At 45.4% G+C, this 17,814-nt stretch overlaps 1 protein-coding gene across 13 annotated transcripts in view; it reads left to right on the top strand.

Moving 5' to 3' along the window:
• KCNMA1 (potassium calcium-activated channel subfamily M alpha 1) overlaps positions 1-17,814 on the top strand; it is a 1,925,602-nt gene that overhangs the window by 1,668,561 nt on the left and 239,227 nt on the right. For all 13 annotated transcript variants that reach the window (XM_069610985.1, XM_069610992.1, XM_069610991.1 and 10 more), the window contains 2 exons: positions 795-1,019; positions 3,317-3,509. In XM_069610985.1, coding sequence (XP_069467086.1) covers positions 795-1,019; positions 3,317-3,509 — 418 coding nt within the window. The remainder of the gene's footprint in view (positions 1-794; positions 1,020-3,316; positions 3,510-17,814) is intronic.

Here is a 17,814-nt window from a genome sequence, read left to right as displayed (position 1 = left end):
TCCTGGAGGTTGCGAGGCTATATCTAGGGGAAACAGAGCCCACCAGGGACATGGGATTTGATATGTATGAATGATGGATGGTGAGATCTTTTCTCAAGCAGATGTTTTCCACCACTGGATTTAGAGCAGGCTATGCAACCTTTGGCTCCCCATATGTTCTGGCCTGCAACTCCCATCAGCTCTAGACAGTTTGTTTAATGCTGAGGGATCATGGGAGTCATAATCCAAAACATCTAGGGAGCCACAGTTTGTAGAACTCGGCTGAAGATTGTGTCATCGATGACCCGAGCATCGGCTCTTGATGTTCGTAGCATCCGAAAGCCTTGCTGCTTATATATTCTCAGTTTGGCCAAGCTGTCTACTGTGCTTCATATAATTGACATTCTTCAATCCCATACATTCATTAGCCCTCCTATGCATGTGTAAGTACTGCCAGGCCAAATGCTCCAAAGGTGCACCACTTCGACTACAGGAGAAGGAGACGCTGAAGTTAGATCTCGGCAAGCTGTAACAGTGAATGTCGGAAGATGGCAAAGTTGTGCCTTATGCCCTTACACCAAATGCCCACTTCTGCCCCTTTCCAGAGCAGAACACTCCTGCTTTGTTGTTATGGTATTCTGATCATCGATGTGTATCTGACTCCTTTGGAGAATTACGCAACATCTTCCTGACACTACTACCATTTTTCCTCCATAGTGTGTTCTTAAGCAATGGCAATTGTTTTTCAAAATGTAACTATTGTGCTCAAAATCTTAAGCGCCATTCTTTTGTACCCAACTCAACCCTTATTACAGACACGGAGCGAAGCGGCCATGACAGTCTTGAGCGGCCACGTGGTTGTCTGCATCTTTGGCGACGTGACCTCGGCCCTGATTGGCTTACGGAACCTGGTGATGCCACTGCGGGCGAGCAACTTCCACTACCACGAGCTGAAACCCATCGTGTTTGTGGGCTCCGTTGAGTATCTGAAGCGTGAATGGGAAACTCTGCACAACTTCCCAAAGGTTTCCATCCTCCCGGTGAGTGGGGCTTGCTTTTTGATGTTCTCTGCAATGGGTGCCGGGGGTGGACAGGTCTCTGAGGACCTGGAGGCTCTGTTTTCCCTTTGCCTGGCTATTGGCCCCAGGGACATAGCCCTTCCCTCCTTTGCATCTTGTGAGAAGGCATCCCTGGGAGACCTTATTACCGCAGATTTGCCGCACTGTTAGACCCCTCCAACCCCCAAGTCAGGAATGCATTTCACTTGCTATCAAGCACTGCAACTGTGGCACATGCGCCCCGGTGCCTGAGCGTGAAGCCAGTTTGATGTTTGCAGAAGTGTGACAGGTTGACAGCAGTTGTTTATGACATTATTAATGCCTGCCGATGCAGTGCAGTGTTTTTATTTCTAATTAATGTTTAAGTCCTGTGGGTGTGTGTGCTTCTTTACCCACTCGATAGACATGGAAGGGCACCTGAAGTCTATGGTGCATTATACATGGGATGTCATTACAGCGGCATAGGCCTGACTGTAGCGGGAAAGTGTGGCCCTGAGGGGGACAGCAGATTGGAAGCCCAGAGCTGCAGTGACGCACAACCAAGGGGGAGGAAGATGCATTTTCTTAAGGGGGATCCGTTGCTTCCCAGAGCTAGGTCCCCGCTCAATAAATATTGATTTATTTTTAATTATTTATTTATTGAATTTGATTACACACCCAAACCCTTAGGTGTCACGACGTTGGTTACATGTATCATAGGCATATTAACAGTTACATAAGTCTTACGAGTCTTAAAGGTTACATACATCATAGGCTTATTAGTAAATACCCTAAAAATAATGAAAGTAATAATAATTCAAGGGGATCCCCATAAATCACCTCTGCTATCTACCATGTTCCACCAGCCTGTCTTTCCTTGAGTTTTCTCCTGCTTTCTTTCCAGTGTATCGCTGTCTTGTTCTGGTTAATTTAACAAACCTTTGTCTTTAATGTTCCCACCTGCCCATTGTAATGGATGGAATTCACGTAATTATTGCTTAGAGCATGAAGCATTCTTTCAAGACCTGGCTAGTGTTATCTGTACACATGATGCAACACACCCTTTGCAGATTGCACTGTTCATGAACGTGGGGTGTCCCCAATCTGACGGGGTGACACCTATGTCATGTTAATAGGCATTTATACCACGCCTTTGTCACCATAGTGGTGATACGGCGCCAAGGGTTATGATATGATAGGTTATTTATAACGCGCTTAATACCCAGAGGTTTCTAAGTGCGGACCCGGGGGGATCGAACCTGTGTTGCTCCGTGTCGTCTTACTTCCAAGGCGAGCAGGTTGCCGCTGAGCTATCCTCCCGAGGTTGTCTGAATAGTGGTGTGTTTTCCCCCACCTGGGTTAAACCGGACTGTGATTAGTGGGGAAAAGAAAAGGGGCCGAATGGTGTGTGCAGATTTTTGCCCATACAGGCCAGAGTGGTAGGAGGACTTTGGCTGCCCCACGGGAAGTGCCATGGTGGCACCTACCTCAAATACAATGAGCGCAGGTTTCACCTCTTAAGTGCAACATGGTACCCTCCAGTGGCCCTCTGCTGGGAGTGTGTGGGCAGAAGCTTGTAGTTGCCTTATTATAGCACCGGCCCAATGCATGGAGACCTCTTCAGGGGGCCCTGTGTTTTGTATATAGAGGTCTGCTATCCTGGGGGCATGGGCGAGGCCGTGTTGTGCTTGTGGTGGTGGGTTGGGATAGGTTGCCACATTCCGCCCAAGAGTGGTGAGTGCATGCTGCTAGCCATCACATTTTCAAAACAGTGACGCATGAATATTTGTGGGTCATTTTGGGGTGGTGCTCGCCCGGACCTAGTAATCCAAACATATGGCTTATCCATTGACAAGTCTGCCCCCCGCACCATTCTACCTCTCGCCATCTAACAGTTTCTCCTCCTGCCTAAACTTCATAACCACCTTGTAATGTGATGCGCCCTCTCCGGTGCTCTTGTCCTATGTTTATGTTTATTCTGGGTTGTGCATACAACATGGCTGAACTACGCAACTAGATGGGTCTTCATTTGTTTGCTAGCCACAGTAGAGGTGCAAAATGCTAGGCTGGCAGCTCCTCGTTCCTTGAGTCTCTCTGTGGTACACTATGCAGCACATTATGCCAGCACCACCCGCTAGACAAGGGACAAGCCGGCCCGGCACCTGACCGCTCCGGCCCTTTGTTAGATTAACTCAATATCACAGCATTAACAGTCCTCCCACTGATCAGTCTCCCAGAACTCCTTGTAACTTGTTTTTCTACCCTCTCCTTTTTATTTTTATTTTTATCTTTTGCCAAAGGGGACACCATTAAGCCGCGCTGATTTAAGGGCCGTCAACATCAACCTCTGTGACATGTGCGTCATCCTGTCAGCCAATCAGAATAACATTGATGATACCTCGCTGCAGGACAAAGAATGCATCTTGGCGTCACTCAACATCAAGTCTATGCAGTTTGATGACAGTATTGGGGTCTTGCAAGCTAATTCCCAAGGTAAGTACTGCCCTGTAATATGTTCACGCCGCCCCTGCAGGGGACAGGCGCTGACAAGTGGAATGTCGCTCATCGGGGATTCAAAGAACCCGCCATCAGTTTGCTTGACAGTCAAAACCGCAGTGATGGGTGCTTTACTTGAAAAAAATCTGGCTTTTAAAGGGCCTTTTGTGACACAATGATTGCCAACTGTATTGGAAAGTAAAAGAGTAAGAGTGAGAAATTCTGCAGCTGGCGCCAACACCGCGAGCACCCGGGATAGCACTACTGGGGCGCTTTGAAACACAATTTCTTGATGTATAAGCGCCTTACAAATGCCCAATAAAATGGTTTCATGTGTTTATAGCGAACACACTAATAACGAAAACTTTTTTAGTGAAATACAAATAATAAAAACAGTTTGAATTTTTTTCTCTTTTTTAATTTGGGGGGTCTCCCCCAAGCACCCCATTTCGCAGGCTGTATTACCCCCCAACCTCCCCCGCCCATTTTTTATCCCTTACCCCACCCCCATATATACTTTTAACCCCAAATGTGTTATTTATATTTCGTTATAATCACTGTATACCAATAAAATAAATAAATACTGGGTCATTCCGTTGTCGGGGGCATTTGTCCGCTAAGAGTGGCCCAACTTCATCCTGGGTGGACGTTTGGGGTAGGAGGGAGACTCAAATGTGCAGGTAGCAAAGGAAAGAAGGAGCCCGGACATCAAATTCTCGCTCTTTAGAAAGTAGACCTCCTCTTTGATTCGCTAGCCTGCTTCGGGCTTCCAGCGCACTCATTCCAGCGGTCATTGCAGCGAAAGTGACCCGTCCAGGTAATCAATTAGGGCCAGGCATAAGTCACCAGGAGGTTGGGAGCAGGGTGGACTGGGAACCAAAATAGGTACTGGAAAGACTTTTCAAAGTGGCCCCATATTACAGATTTTCAGCAGGCCTAACTCTTTTCCTATGCGAAAATTTGGAAATAAAATAAGTTACCACACACAAGAGGGCCAAGGTGCCGAGGCCCACCGGGAAATATCCAGAGTTCCCTATAAGCCAGTCCACCCCTGGTTGGGAGTGACAGTCAGCTGTTTGTGATGTATTTCCTTTGTGTAATAACGTGCCAGCCATGTCACTTTACAGGGACTTCTGAGCCTGTTGTTTGGGAAGAATGCAATGACGCCTAGGCTACTTACTTCATGCCGACGAGGCAGAAGTGCATGGACCGGAGTTCGAGCATGGGCAACACATAGGCAAAGTTGGAGAACAGTCGACCGATACATGTGGTTGCCGGGGCAGTATAGTGGCTGGTGTTTTGGATCCTATGAAATCACCAGGGGAGTAATTCTGCAAGAAAGTGTCACAATGCCAGGAGTCGGGGCAGCAGGTGGGAGGGGTCCCGTGGTCAGGGTGAGAGATTTGTCCATGCCCGAAGTGACTGGATAACCACATCCCAGGTTCTTAATGAAGCCCAAAAGCTTAATTTAACAGATGGACCCTTAGGAGTTTCCAGAGGAACAGGTGATCCATCACCCTTGTTCTGAATGCTGGAATGTTTTCCTTACTGTGTCCCCTACAGGGAGTGCTCCCTAACTCCCAGCTAAAGCCAAGTGACGTTGCATCCCCCAGTGGGATAGAGCCGGAGTGCATTCCCAGTCACGGTCACTCACCGCTGCCATGCACATGAAAGAGGCCCTTTGAAGCAAGGCTCACTAGTTAGTTAGTGAGGCCTCCAGGACCAACTGCCATCTTTTTATAATGCAACTGTGACCTATTGGCTAGCTCAGTAACTCCTCCTCTGGTGATCGTGCACCTAGTATTAAAGAAGGGGTGCCTGCCTGATGGTGGCAAACATGTGTAGGGTAGCGTTCTATGACTGGCCTGTGCACTGGAACCTGTTATTGAGGATGCAGTGACTGTCTGATGGTGGAAAGGATGTTTAGGGTAGCGTTCTGTGACTGGCCTGTGCACTGGAACCTGGTATTGAGGATGCAGTGACTGTCTGATGGTGGAAAGCATGTTTAGGGTAGCGTTCTGTGACTGGCCTGTGCACTGGAACCTGTTATTGAGGATGCAGTGACTGTCTGATGGTGGAAAGCATGTTTAGGGTAGCGTTCTGTGACTGGCCTGTGCACTGGAACCTGGTATTGAGGATAAAGGGGAAGTTTAGTTGTGGAGCATTTGTTGGCCGGTGTTGATTGTTCGGCCCGTGCACAGGAACCCAGTATTGAGGATGCAGTGACTGTCTGATGGTGGCAAACATGTGTAGGGTAGCGTTCTATGACTTGCCTGTGCACTGGAACCTGTTATTGAGGATGCAGTGACTGTCTGATGGTGGAAAGCATGTTTAGGGTAGCGTTCTGTGACTGGCCTGTGCACTGGAACCTGGTATTGAGGATAAAGGGGAAGTTTAGTTGTGGAGCATTTGTTGGCCGGTGTTGATTGTTCGGCCAGTGCACAGGAACCCAGTATTGAGGATGCAGTGATTGTCTGATGGTGGCAAACATGTGTAGGGTAGCGTTCTATGACTGGCCTGTGCACTGGAACCTGGTATTGAGGATCCAGTGACTGTCTGATGGTGGAAAGCATGTGTAGGGTAGAGGTCTGTGACTGGCCTGTGAACGGGGATCCATCATTGAGGATGTATTTTTGTTTTGTATTGCTACAAAGATTGTATGCTGCTCAATCAATTGGCCCCCGTTGTCGTCTTACGGCGCCAGTACCTTGTTTGAGAAATTGGTGTGTTGCGCACACACCTGGGATAACCAGACCAGCAGTTTTTGAAGAAAGAAAAAGGACAAAACAGGGGATGAGGAGGACAAGTGTGAATAGGGAAGGGACAGACAGCACTAACAAACTGGTAAACTATGTTGGGGTTGCAGTAGAATGCATGTGATTGTATAAGTAGGGGTGTGTGTGTGTGCGTGCATGCGTGCGTGCGTGCGTGCGTGCGTGTGTGCGTGTGTGTGTGTGTGTGTGTTTTTTCTGATCTCGAAAGGAGAGAAATAAGACATCTTGTGGTATCAAACAATTACCAACAATGGCAGTTTTTAGGAAGGAAGTAGTAGAATTAGTGGAAGCATGGTTGTGTTTATTTAGGCACCCTCTGCTAAATGTCAGACTCTGAATATCCTGGGGTTTCAAACTGTGAAGACACTGAGAAGCTGTAACTTGGTATTCAATGGAATTTTGCCAACTGTGAGAATAGTAGGATTGTTAAATAACAGCTACGCATGCCATATGAATACTGGGTTCTGAAAAGTGAAGGGGTATTCCGCCACGGACCATGCCACACCAAAAACATATTACCACTATTTACTTTCGTTAATATTTGTATAGACAATGAAAATAACATTCATTCTGATTACACTGTTATTTGTGGTCCTCTTTTAGGGTTTCGGCGTACCAGCAACGCCATTGCATGTTTCAGTAAGCAATCTTCATCAGGGTGCTGACTACAAAGTATATAAATAACTTCTATTACTGACTTTCTACTGAAAAATAAGCAATTCCATCTATATGTTTGGCGCTGCAGGGCCTCTCACCTGGGTCCTTAACTATGCACTTCAAAGAAGTACTGCCACCCCGTGGGTGGGACATTATACATTTCCGTGTCAGGTTCCTGAACATGGTTTTGTGTAAATTAGTAACAAATACCAACCATGGACTTTCAAACCCTGCTTGTGCCCGTCCCTCTCCGTCCCTCTCCAACCTTGCTGAAGCTGAATGCATAACACTTATTTTAGATATATGGGCACAGGTGTGTGCTGGGCTTGTCAAACAGGAGTATGCAGGACTTGTCAAAGTGGCAGTGCACTTGCTGTGTCAAACTGGAGACATTCTAGGTTTGTGCCAACTGGTTAAGACAATGTTGTTGTCAAACTGGGGTATAGTGGGATTTTCAAAATGGGTTATGCTGAGGTTGTCAAGCTAGCAATAACTTGGGATTATTTTCAATATTCTGGTGGTAAACATACTGGAAACATATGCCGAGACGTTCAACTTGTGAATATAGTAGAACAGTTGGAAGTGGGGATGTCACACTACCAATATCCTGGGATTCGGGTAACTAGGAGCGCAGTGGGATTTTCGGGCTTGGTGTTTACTGAAAGTGTACTGTGGTTTTCCAAACTAGGAATTTAATAGCACTGTTTCACAGGCAACCCTTGTTATAATTACGGGTCCCTGTTTTCTGTTTTTACTGATTTTTACAAATAAATACAAACAGAAATCTATCTGTTTTCTATCTGTATTTATTCATGGTTCTGTGTTCTTACATCGACAGTTTTTTTTCCGCTGAGTTTTTTGCTGAATATTTTTGGCCCAAAAAAATAATTCAATTGTTTTTCTTTTTTATTTGGGGGTTCCACCCTCAAATCCCCTTCCCTATTATCTAGTCCCTATTCCCCATGCCCCCTACACCTTATAGCACCTTAACCCACTTCCCTATTATCTATTCCCTATTCCCCACACCCCTTACCCCTTATTTCCCCTTAACCCCCTTCCCTATTATCTAGTCCCTATTCCCCACATCCCCCTTCCCTATTCTGTTTCTGTTAGGCTTTTGCGCTCTGTAACCCTGAGCGAAGCCTTCTTACCTGTAACTAAGACACTGGGCCTCATTCCGAGTGGGGCGGTAAGGGATACCTGGCACCAGTAAGGAGACCGGTGCCGGTAATCCCTTACCGCCCTACTATGAGTTCCCTTAGCGGGTCCCTCCTTTAACGCCTGGTCTGACCAGGCGTTATGGACGGGATCTGTTAATGGAAATCAGAGCCAATAACGATACCGCAAATTGCAGTACCGTTATTAGCTACTTCCCGGTTATAGGTTAAAGGTGCGAATCAAAAGGTTCAACGAAATACAATAGGGTCCAATCAAAAGGACCAAAAACAAAAGGTTCGAATTATTATTTTTTTAAAAATATATATTTTTTTTTTGGAGGGGTCCCCCCCAACCCCTGTTTTTGTGGTAAAAAACACTTTTTTACCTAAACGGAAAATCCCCCAAAAATATATAATAAAAAAAATGTGAACCTTTTGTTTTCGGTCCTATTGACCCGATCCTATTGCATTCAAACCTTTTGTATTTGCACCTTTAACCGGACACCCTACTTCCCCCTTTCCATTGAACCCTATAGGGGCTCAAATGAGAATGGGGAATGTTTTTTTCAATGGGGACTTACCGGTCCCGCAAAGGTCGGACTACACTGGTAAGTCCCCATTGAACGAGACCGGTGCCGGTACCGTTATTGGAGGCAGTCATGGCGGAAATAGCACCATGACTACCTCCAATCTCAGAATGAGGCCCACTTTCTTGCAACAGCGCCTCGATGCCCTTGGGCTGTAGTGCGCTTTACAAATTCAAATAAATAAATTATCTAGTCCCTATTCCCCAAACCACTTACCCCTTACCCACCCAACCCATATTTTTCGATGAGCTTTTTCGGCTGAAGATTTTCAACAAAAAACACAGCATCAAAAAGCCTGGCGATGTAACACTGTTGTACCTTTTTTAGAAAAGTGGAAAAAAACAGAAAAGCAGGTCTCCCTGCTTGGGCTCCCCTTGCTGTGCCCTGAACGCCAATACTGTTGCAAACTGGAAGCTTGGTGAGCGTACAGCAATGACTGGATTCCTCAGTTGGAGCGGTTTACCTGGCTGCTGAGAAGCATCCCCGGCCTGCAGCCGCCACAGGAGTAGCCATTGTTTTCAAAGGAAGAATGCAGTTGGATTTGATGTGGAAGACACAGCTCAATTTTTCTACTATGCGGCGTAAATATACACATTTTTTGCATTGGAATAAATGTGCAAATATACCAGTCAGAACTTGTTTTTTTATTAAAAGAAGAAAAAAAAAATTTGACAAAAAAACAAAAACAAAAGCAGTGATGGCTGGAAGGTTTAGAATTAATATTAAGCAAATATGGATAACTCTTCACCGAAACAGTGCAAAAATGAATACCATAACACCGGGATCCTTAGTTGTAATGACATTGTGCAATAGCACAGGGAAGAGTACTAGAATTGTGCAATGGTAAACTTGGAGTGTGTTGGAATTATGGAAACTGGTACCTACTTGTGTTGTGAATGCTGATAATGTATCAGAATTATGTATACATGGAAAAAGTGCACAGCGGGTAAAAGCAAGCATTGTTAAACTGGTACTCTTTTGTGATTCTGCAAACTGGAAAATATCTGCTTTGTGAAACTAGGGCTGCACCGAGAATATACTGATGTTGTCAAACTGTGGAAACAGAGAAATAATATAAGGCCGGGAAGCCCAAAAAGAAACACACCAACACAGGTTACAAAGAACATACAAGTGCTTTATTCAAAAGCTACAACAGTTACCAAAGTCAATTGACAAACGGATAGCTATTCGGCTCTCAGAGTAACATAACGAACTTCAATGAGAGTTCAATGCGTTAGTGAGAGAGACCGCACATTGGAATACTTGTGTCTTTTATACGGTTTGTCCAACCCTTGGCCAACCCTCTCGCGGGTTAACCATTCTCTGAGCCGGGCCTATGGGTTCCTTGCCAGGTCAATCCTTTAATATATGCATTTTGATTAGTTTCACTGATATAGTTGTACATTTACACATAGGTCAACAGTAGGACAAGGTCTCAGTTCGCGACCCCGACAAGTGGCCTGCAGGCATATTAATTATTCATGTGTACGGAGGTCACAACGGCCAGAATCTTGCTCAGAATGTCATTCAGCCTCCATTTTGATGTTCAGGGTGACTTCCATATAACAAGAGAACCTAAAATGGCGGCTTAATCCAAGATGGCGACTTGCATTACTTTCTCTAAGGTCAAGACCTTGCCATGGAGTTTGTTCGCATATGAGTTTTAGACAACTTGGCGTAGGCCAATACACATACAATTGTTACGATAGGAGGCATAATATTGTTTCAATTCCGACAAACCCTCCTTTTGGCCTATGCCAGGTGCTAATATCATTTCTAATATCTTTCTAAATAACTCCATGCATTGTCGTCCATACATCCTGAATCATTGTCCGTAATATCTATAGCCATTAGGTCGTTCATCAGAACCTCTTGTAACACAAACTCTTTAGATGCTGTATCTGGGGCATACAGTTTGTGCCCTATTGTGCTCACTGCCTGAGCACAACATCCCCCTAGCATTGCACATATACTAGGTAGACATTGGAAACAGCAACAAAGGAATAGCAGAATTCCCAAAATAACCAGTATAACCGAAAGCACCTTCCAACCCCAAGATCGTGAAGAATCCCAGAACCGGGTGCTTATATTCCAATCTCCCACAGGAACATGCACTTCAGTACTAACGATGTGCAAGTTCTGTATTTCTTTGAAAATTGTCGTTGAGGAATCTGGTACAAAAACACAGCAAGCGGACCCCACTAATTTGCATACTCCACCACGTTCTGCCAGGATGACATCTAATGCCATCCGATTTTGGAGTGCTACCAATCTTATTGCCTTTTGTTCTAGTGTCATATTGTAGAGTATATCAGTGGTCTGATTGATGGTTCTCTCCAGTACCCTTGCTAGTCCCCTAATATTTTCAGAATTTGCTATCTGTCCCCAAAATGGAACAAATGATTTTGCTATATCTCCCATTACTTGCCCAGGGGTATCTCCGTTCTCATCCCGCCGTGGGCGAGCCTTAGAGACTCCCAATGTACTAGCTATGAATACCCCAGGTAACAGGATTCCTAAATAACAGGTTCCCTGCCAATCCTTGGGCAACCAGGGAAATGCTGAACTACCACAAACGAAATAGACAGGCCCCCCTACATACAGGGGCCTGTTCTCCCCGGTCAAATTTACAATGTTCACACAACCTTCAAAGTCTCCCATTGACCGAGTGTCATTTCTTTGTACACAAAAGGGGACTGAATCGGGGCTATGATTAATAGAGTAGGAAGAGGCACAGCGTCCTTATTGCCTATCGGAGCCATTTTAAAGGAAATTAGATTTTGAAAAGGAAGAGATAGTTTATCAGATGGCCTAATAGAAGCAACATTAAGTTTACTTCTATTTGCAAAAAGCGAGCATCCCTGGGGAGTCAATTCACGTTTCTCAAAATCATTTAAATTAGTTCCATCAAAGTTCCCTGAGATGCTATCATTCCATCGGCCAAAGAATAGTGCTCTAAGAGAGGCATAGCAAGCAGTCGTTAAAGGTAAAGGGTGAATATACCATCCTAGCCCCTCATTCCCATGTTGCAGTAAATGGGTGCAAATCCAGCAATTACTCTTGTTAAAAATGGCATGCGTTGAATTCATTATTATCATTAAAGTGTTATTATGGTACTTTCATCTATGCTGGGAATCTCTAGGTGACAAAGTGTGAAGGTGTACAGAGGGAGTCAAAGCAGTAGGTACAATCTCAATTGGCAGTAGAGGTTTTACCAAAGTCCCACAGCAATAACTATACAAATTCCAATTATTATTAACATGACACAGCAATACGTTTTCGGGGCCCAGGCACATTGTTCGTTGTCCGAGTTGGTCACCCCCTTATTTACAAGTCCAATGCGAGCAGCAGCGGTGGAGGTGGCAGGCATCGTAGTTTCTCAATCGACGACCCCAATGTTCGTTGCTGGCGACACTACGGTCGCGCAACTTCTTAGTCCTTCCCCAACCCTAGCCAGCAGAATCCCTTTTTTTTCCTTTTGTTCAAAAAGGACTTTCTTTTACAAGAGAAAACCTTCAATCACTTCTTCTTTCCAGATGCACAGGAAAAACTTGTGCCGTAGTTCTATTTTCTTCGTCGAAGGTTGTACCTGGTGGTACCCGGTACTGTTTGATCCGGAAATAAGGTAACATCACTTCCTGAGGGAAGCAACGTATCGGAGGTGACGGAAGTCGCAGAACTTGAAACAATGTTTTCCGGAAATGATCTTTTCAAAGAGTGCGGAGACGGAATGGACTGTTCCCCAAGCTCCACGGGCTCAGAGAAATTCTCCGACACACTCACAGCGCTGTTTGCTACTCCAGGATCAGAGATTGTAGCATCAGCGAGGGGTTCTGCTTCTTCTGTAACGTGTGGCGTCGGGTGAGGAAGTTTCTTGACATGCGTCGCGTGGATCCAATGCTTCTTTCCAGCCACCCGCACTGCTGTTTGGGTGACCAACAGCACCTGATAGGGTCCCCGCCAGCGAGGCGCGAGACAGGAAGACATTTCGTAGGCCTTCACTAGGACCCAACTTCCAGGCTGTATGTTGTGTCGTGGGCCCGTAAACCGTACAGGTAAAGCTGATTGGACCTGATGATAAATGAGATACAGATTTTTAGTCAACTGGTTACAGTAGTCTACAAGCAATACATTTTCGACTTCCTTCAGGGTTTTGGGCTTCGGAAGGCCCCAAATGTTAGCAGGTCTCCCCATCACTACCTCAAATGGAGAGAGCCCAGTCTTAGTTTGAGGTGTGGTACGCATGGCTAACAATACAGTAGGTAAGGCATCTGGCCATTTCAATTTGGTACCGGCACATGTTTTTGCAAGCTTATTCTTTAGGATACCGTTATGTCTCTCTACCAACCCAGCACTTTGAGGATGTCTAGCCAAGTGAAATCGCTTTTCAATGTGTAACGCTGTGCATATCTGCAAAATTACTGCTGCAACGAAATGGGGACCGTTGTCCGACCAAATTACCCTAGGTAGCCCAAATCGTGGAAAGAATTCCTTTACCATAGTCTTTGCAGTGGTCATGGCAGTAGCATCCTTAACAGGGAAAGCCTCAACCCATTTACTAAAGGCACAAATAATCACAAGAACATATTTTAGATTGTTACACCGTTCCATCTCAATAAAATCAAAGTGGATGACCTCGAAGGGGAGAGAAGGGGGCCCAAAGCTACCCCTTGGAGTTACTGTCCCCTTCCCCACATTGTGCTGTAAGCAAATCATACAATTCTGAACATATCGCTGTGCAATCTTCAAAATTTTATCATTCACCTACACTTGTTCTAACATTTTCGTGATCTGTTGAGCACACACATGCGTAGGACCGTGTACCATCGTAACCATTGCCAGCACATATGAATCAGGGAGCAACCATTTCCCTTCAGATGTATCCACCCAACACCCATCGTCATCCAGTTTCCCCATCCCTTCAGCCCACCTTTTGGATTCTTCTATTGTGGCATCAGTTTGGATATCCCGCACAGACCCGATACCCTCATCCATTACATAGGCATCTTTTGTTTCCCTTAAAGCATACATGTCTGCGCTAAGGTCTGTGGCCGTTTGCCTGGCTATCTGGTCAGCAAAAGCGTTCCCTTTTCCCACATCATCTATGACCTTACGATGTGCTGCACATTTCATGATCGCTAACTGCCTAGGGAGTGAGAGTGCCGAGAGCAATTGCACTATCAGGGGACCATGCTGAATCTTGGTCCCATGCGAGGTTAGGAACCCTCTTTCCGACCAGAGCCTCCCAAAGTGGTGAGCCACCCCAAAGGCGTACTGGCTATCAGTATATATGTTTACTGTATGCCCTTCGGAGAGTTCACAAGCTCGGGTCAACGCTATAATCTCTGCGGCCTGCGCAGAGTTATGCAGAATTTTCTTAGTTTCAACAACCATACTCAACATAGTAACTGCGTAAGCAGCTGTAGATGTACCATCTGGGAGTTTGAAGCAGGAGCCATCACAAAACAGCTCCCCTTCTGCATTGCCCAAAGGAGTATCTATAAGGTCTATCCTGCCCTTCGTTTCCTGTTCAGTAGTATACAGGCAGTCATGTAATTCTTCGTCACCGCAAACAGTATTTTGCGGGAAAGGTAGGAGTTCAGCCGGATTAAGAACACAACACCTCTTAATTTGAATGTGAGGGGCAAATAGAATTAATTCATACCTTGTCAGCCGTGCAGAGGTGAGGTGTTGCGTTGGGTTTTATTCAATAGGACATCTACAGAGTGAGGTACCATCAAAATTAAATCATGGCCTAGGACCATTCCCTCACTCTGTTTTACCGACGCGGCAGCAGCAGCGACAGCTCGCAAACATCTTGGCAAAGCGCATGCGACAGGATCAAGGGCGGAAGAGTAGTAGCCGCATGGCCTATTCTTCTCTCCGTGTTCCTGTGTTAACATAGCCAAAGCATATCCATCACATTCATGCACAAACAACACAAAGGCCTTGTCGTAATTTGGAGTACCCAGAACCGGTGCAGAGCATAACGCAGTTTTGAGAAGCTCAAATGATCATTGATGTTCTGATTTCCATGGCAGCGGCAAAGAAATGCCCTTCTTCGTCAAAGCCAACATCGGTTTTATCACTAGTGAAAAGTTCGGGATCCACAACCTACAGTAAGAAGCCATACCTATTAAGGCTCTGACTTCCTTCTGTGTATTTGGAACAGACATGCCAGAAATGTGTTTTATTCTTTCAGGTGTCAATCTTCTCCCCTCCTTTGACAGGAGGTAGCCTAAATAGGCGACCTCCTGACAACAATATTGAAATTTTTTGAGCGAAGCTTTATGACCGTTTTTAGCCAGATGAACAAGCAACAATACAGTGCCTTCTTTACAAGCACTTTCAGAATCTGCAGCCAAAAGCAAGTCATCGACATACTGAAGCAGTGTACAAGTAGGTGGCAATTCAAGGGTATCAAGCTGCTCTTTCAAAGCTCTACTATAAATGCTTGGACTTTCAGTATACCCCTGAGGTGGACGAGTGAATGTGAACGAACGTCCTCCCTAGGTGAACGCAAACAAATATCTACTCTCCTTGTGTATAGGAATACTAAAGAAAGCATTCTTTAGATCCACAACACTAAAGTGCGCAGCTGTAGCAGGGATCATTGTTAGTATCGTTGTTACATCAGGCACAATTGGAAATTGTGGGGCGACAACTTTGTTAATAGCACGTAGATCAATTATGAAACGGTATGGGATTGCGTTGTCGCCTTTCTTGTATACAGGCAAAATCGGGCTGTTACATAAACTACCTGCAATCTCTTCAATCACTCCTCGATGCACAAAATCGGAGACAATGCACTTCAGAGCACGCTCGCCCTCAACTGATATTTTATATTGCGGAATGCGTGGTAGTTTAACTTCATGCTTCAAAACTATTTTAACGGGCTCAATCTGTAGCACCCCGACATCATTGTCGTCAACCGCCCATAAACATTCCGGAACAACACTAAACTCAGGAGGCAATGGGCGAGTCAAAAACTGAGAATTGGGAAGTTGCTGTGGTTAAATCGTCAGTCGCACTCCGTCAGAGGAACAATGAATTACTGCATTCAGTTTCTTCAACAAATTTAACCCCAGCAAATTCTCTCCACAGTTCGAAGTCAGGAGGAAGGGACTATGGTCCGTGAAGGGACCCAAAGAAACAGGCACCGGCGAAGAAACCGGGCAAGCAATTGGTATGCCAGAAAACCCTACAGAAACATTTGTTTGCCCTGACAGTGGAATGTTTGGAACCCGGGAATGATCAATGGAGCACTTCTGTGCTCCAGTGTCTATCAAAAACTGATGTTTCCTATTGCCCACTAACAATTCAACGTAGGGACCTTTCTGATTAACGGAAATAGGTGAAAGTTCCAAACCCTGCTTCGGGCAGTCCTAACGAAATAAAATGTCCTCGGAAGGAAGCTCTTCAGAAAGGTGGGCAGCAGAAGGGTGAACAAATATGTTTCTCGTGTCCACACTCGAAGTCTGATTTTCCCATGAAAAAGGTTGCTGAGGATCTTGCGAAAACTGACCTCTATCAGGCCCCCCGCTCCAGGGCGACCTCTAGGTCGCCTACCCAGACTCCCAAATGCATTGTTTGACCTTTGTCGAAGGACGGGGCACTGTGCTCACCAATGACCTTCCTGGTGGCAATAGGCACATTGATTAACATTCACAGGACCCAAAGGAGCGTTTCCTTTTGGGACATACTGACCTCTGGTCTGTGAAGTACCCCCTCTGGGATTCCTAACGATTTGTTGTAACAATACTTTAGTCTTCAAATCTCCTTTCCTCTTCTCTATTTTCTCCTTCTCATTATTAACACGGTTCTCATAATACTGAGCCATGTGCAAAACTTCAGATTGGGATTTCGCCTGCCAAGCGCTCTCAGAGGTCATAATCTGTGACTGGATGTCGGGCAACAATCCACGTACAAATTTGTCCACAAACAACCTTTTCCCAGACTCTGTGCCCAAGTCCTGTCCACTGAAATCAGAGAATACCTGTTCGAATCTATTAAAGAACTCAGTGGCACCTTCAGTTTTTCCTTGAACACAGGCCGTAAGCTTGTCCCAAATAATTCTTTTCTCAGGAATTATGGTTTTCAATTTTGCGACAATTCTATCAGGCAAAGTAAGTATTACCTGAGGTGGTTTCTCACCAGCTGGTCTTTCCCCATCAAACCTAGTCATGTTAGCCCACGTATCTCCCAACCCTGGCACATCGTCTATTGTTCAAACCTGCTTCCATAAATCTATGGGCAGGAGTACAGGGAATAGCAAGTCAATATCACTTAAGGTGAACACAGAGGACTGCAAAACGGACTCTATCTCTTTGTAGAATCCTGTCGGGTTTTTCCTAATATCCGGAATTGATTGTCTAATAGTGTTCACTTCCTGTCGTGAAAACGGGACGTGAACAAATTGCGATACATAATGTGCAGGGATGTCCACAGCGGGTGCACCAGTCCCAGCGTTAGCGGGAATCTCAAACTTTGGGACAAATGTCGGAGGAACCTCTCTCATAGGCAACTGAGATATAGGTAACTCTGACCGCTTACTAAGCAACAGAGCCAGGTCGAGCGCTAAGGCAGCTGAAGAAGTGTCAGGCGAAAAAGCCCTCTTACAAATACCCAATAACTCTATAGGACAACTAACCTTCTTCCTTACACATTCATCCTGCAGGTACTGTACCATTACCTGAATCACCTTCCTCTGCTTTTCTACTGTATACTGACTATACGTGTCATATACTTCATCCGGCGGTATCGATGAATCCGAGATCCATCGAATCGCATCTTTGGTACAAATTCGTACTTCCTCAGGTGCCGATCTACGACACGGAAGGAACCGTTTCTGCACATACGTACTGTCGTCTTCATCATCCTCATCCCGTAATTTCTCAAAGTCCCTCCTATACTCAAACAATCTCTCAACATGACCATGTACTTTCTCCTCTGTGTCCCTCGAAAGCGTTAAAGTATTTAGATCCCTCACCCCTTGTGGGAGATCCGAATAATGTAATCTACCCCACATCACACATAAATGAGTCCCCAAACCTTCGATAAAAACATTTTTCTCTGGAAAATTGCCCATATTTGATAATGTGGAGAAAACGTTAGCTTGATCACCTCT

This window comes from Ambystoma mexicanum, chromosome 8, assembly GCF_040938575.1.
Source record: "Ambystoma mexicanum isolate Mex_15411 chromosome 8, UKY_AmexF1_1, whole genome shotgun sequence".
Classification (NCBI taxonomy): domain Eukaryota; kingdom Metazoa; phylum Chordata; class Amphibia; order Caudata; family Ambystomatidae; genus Ambystoma; species Ambystoma mexicanum.
The sequence above is the reverse complement of the archived record's forward strand: the minus strand, read 5'-3'. Positions and strand labels throughout refer to the sequence as shown.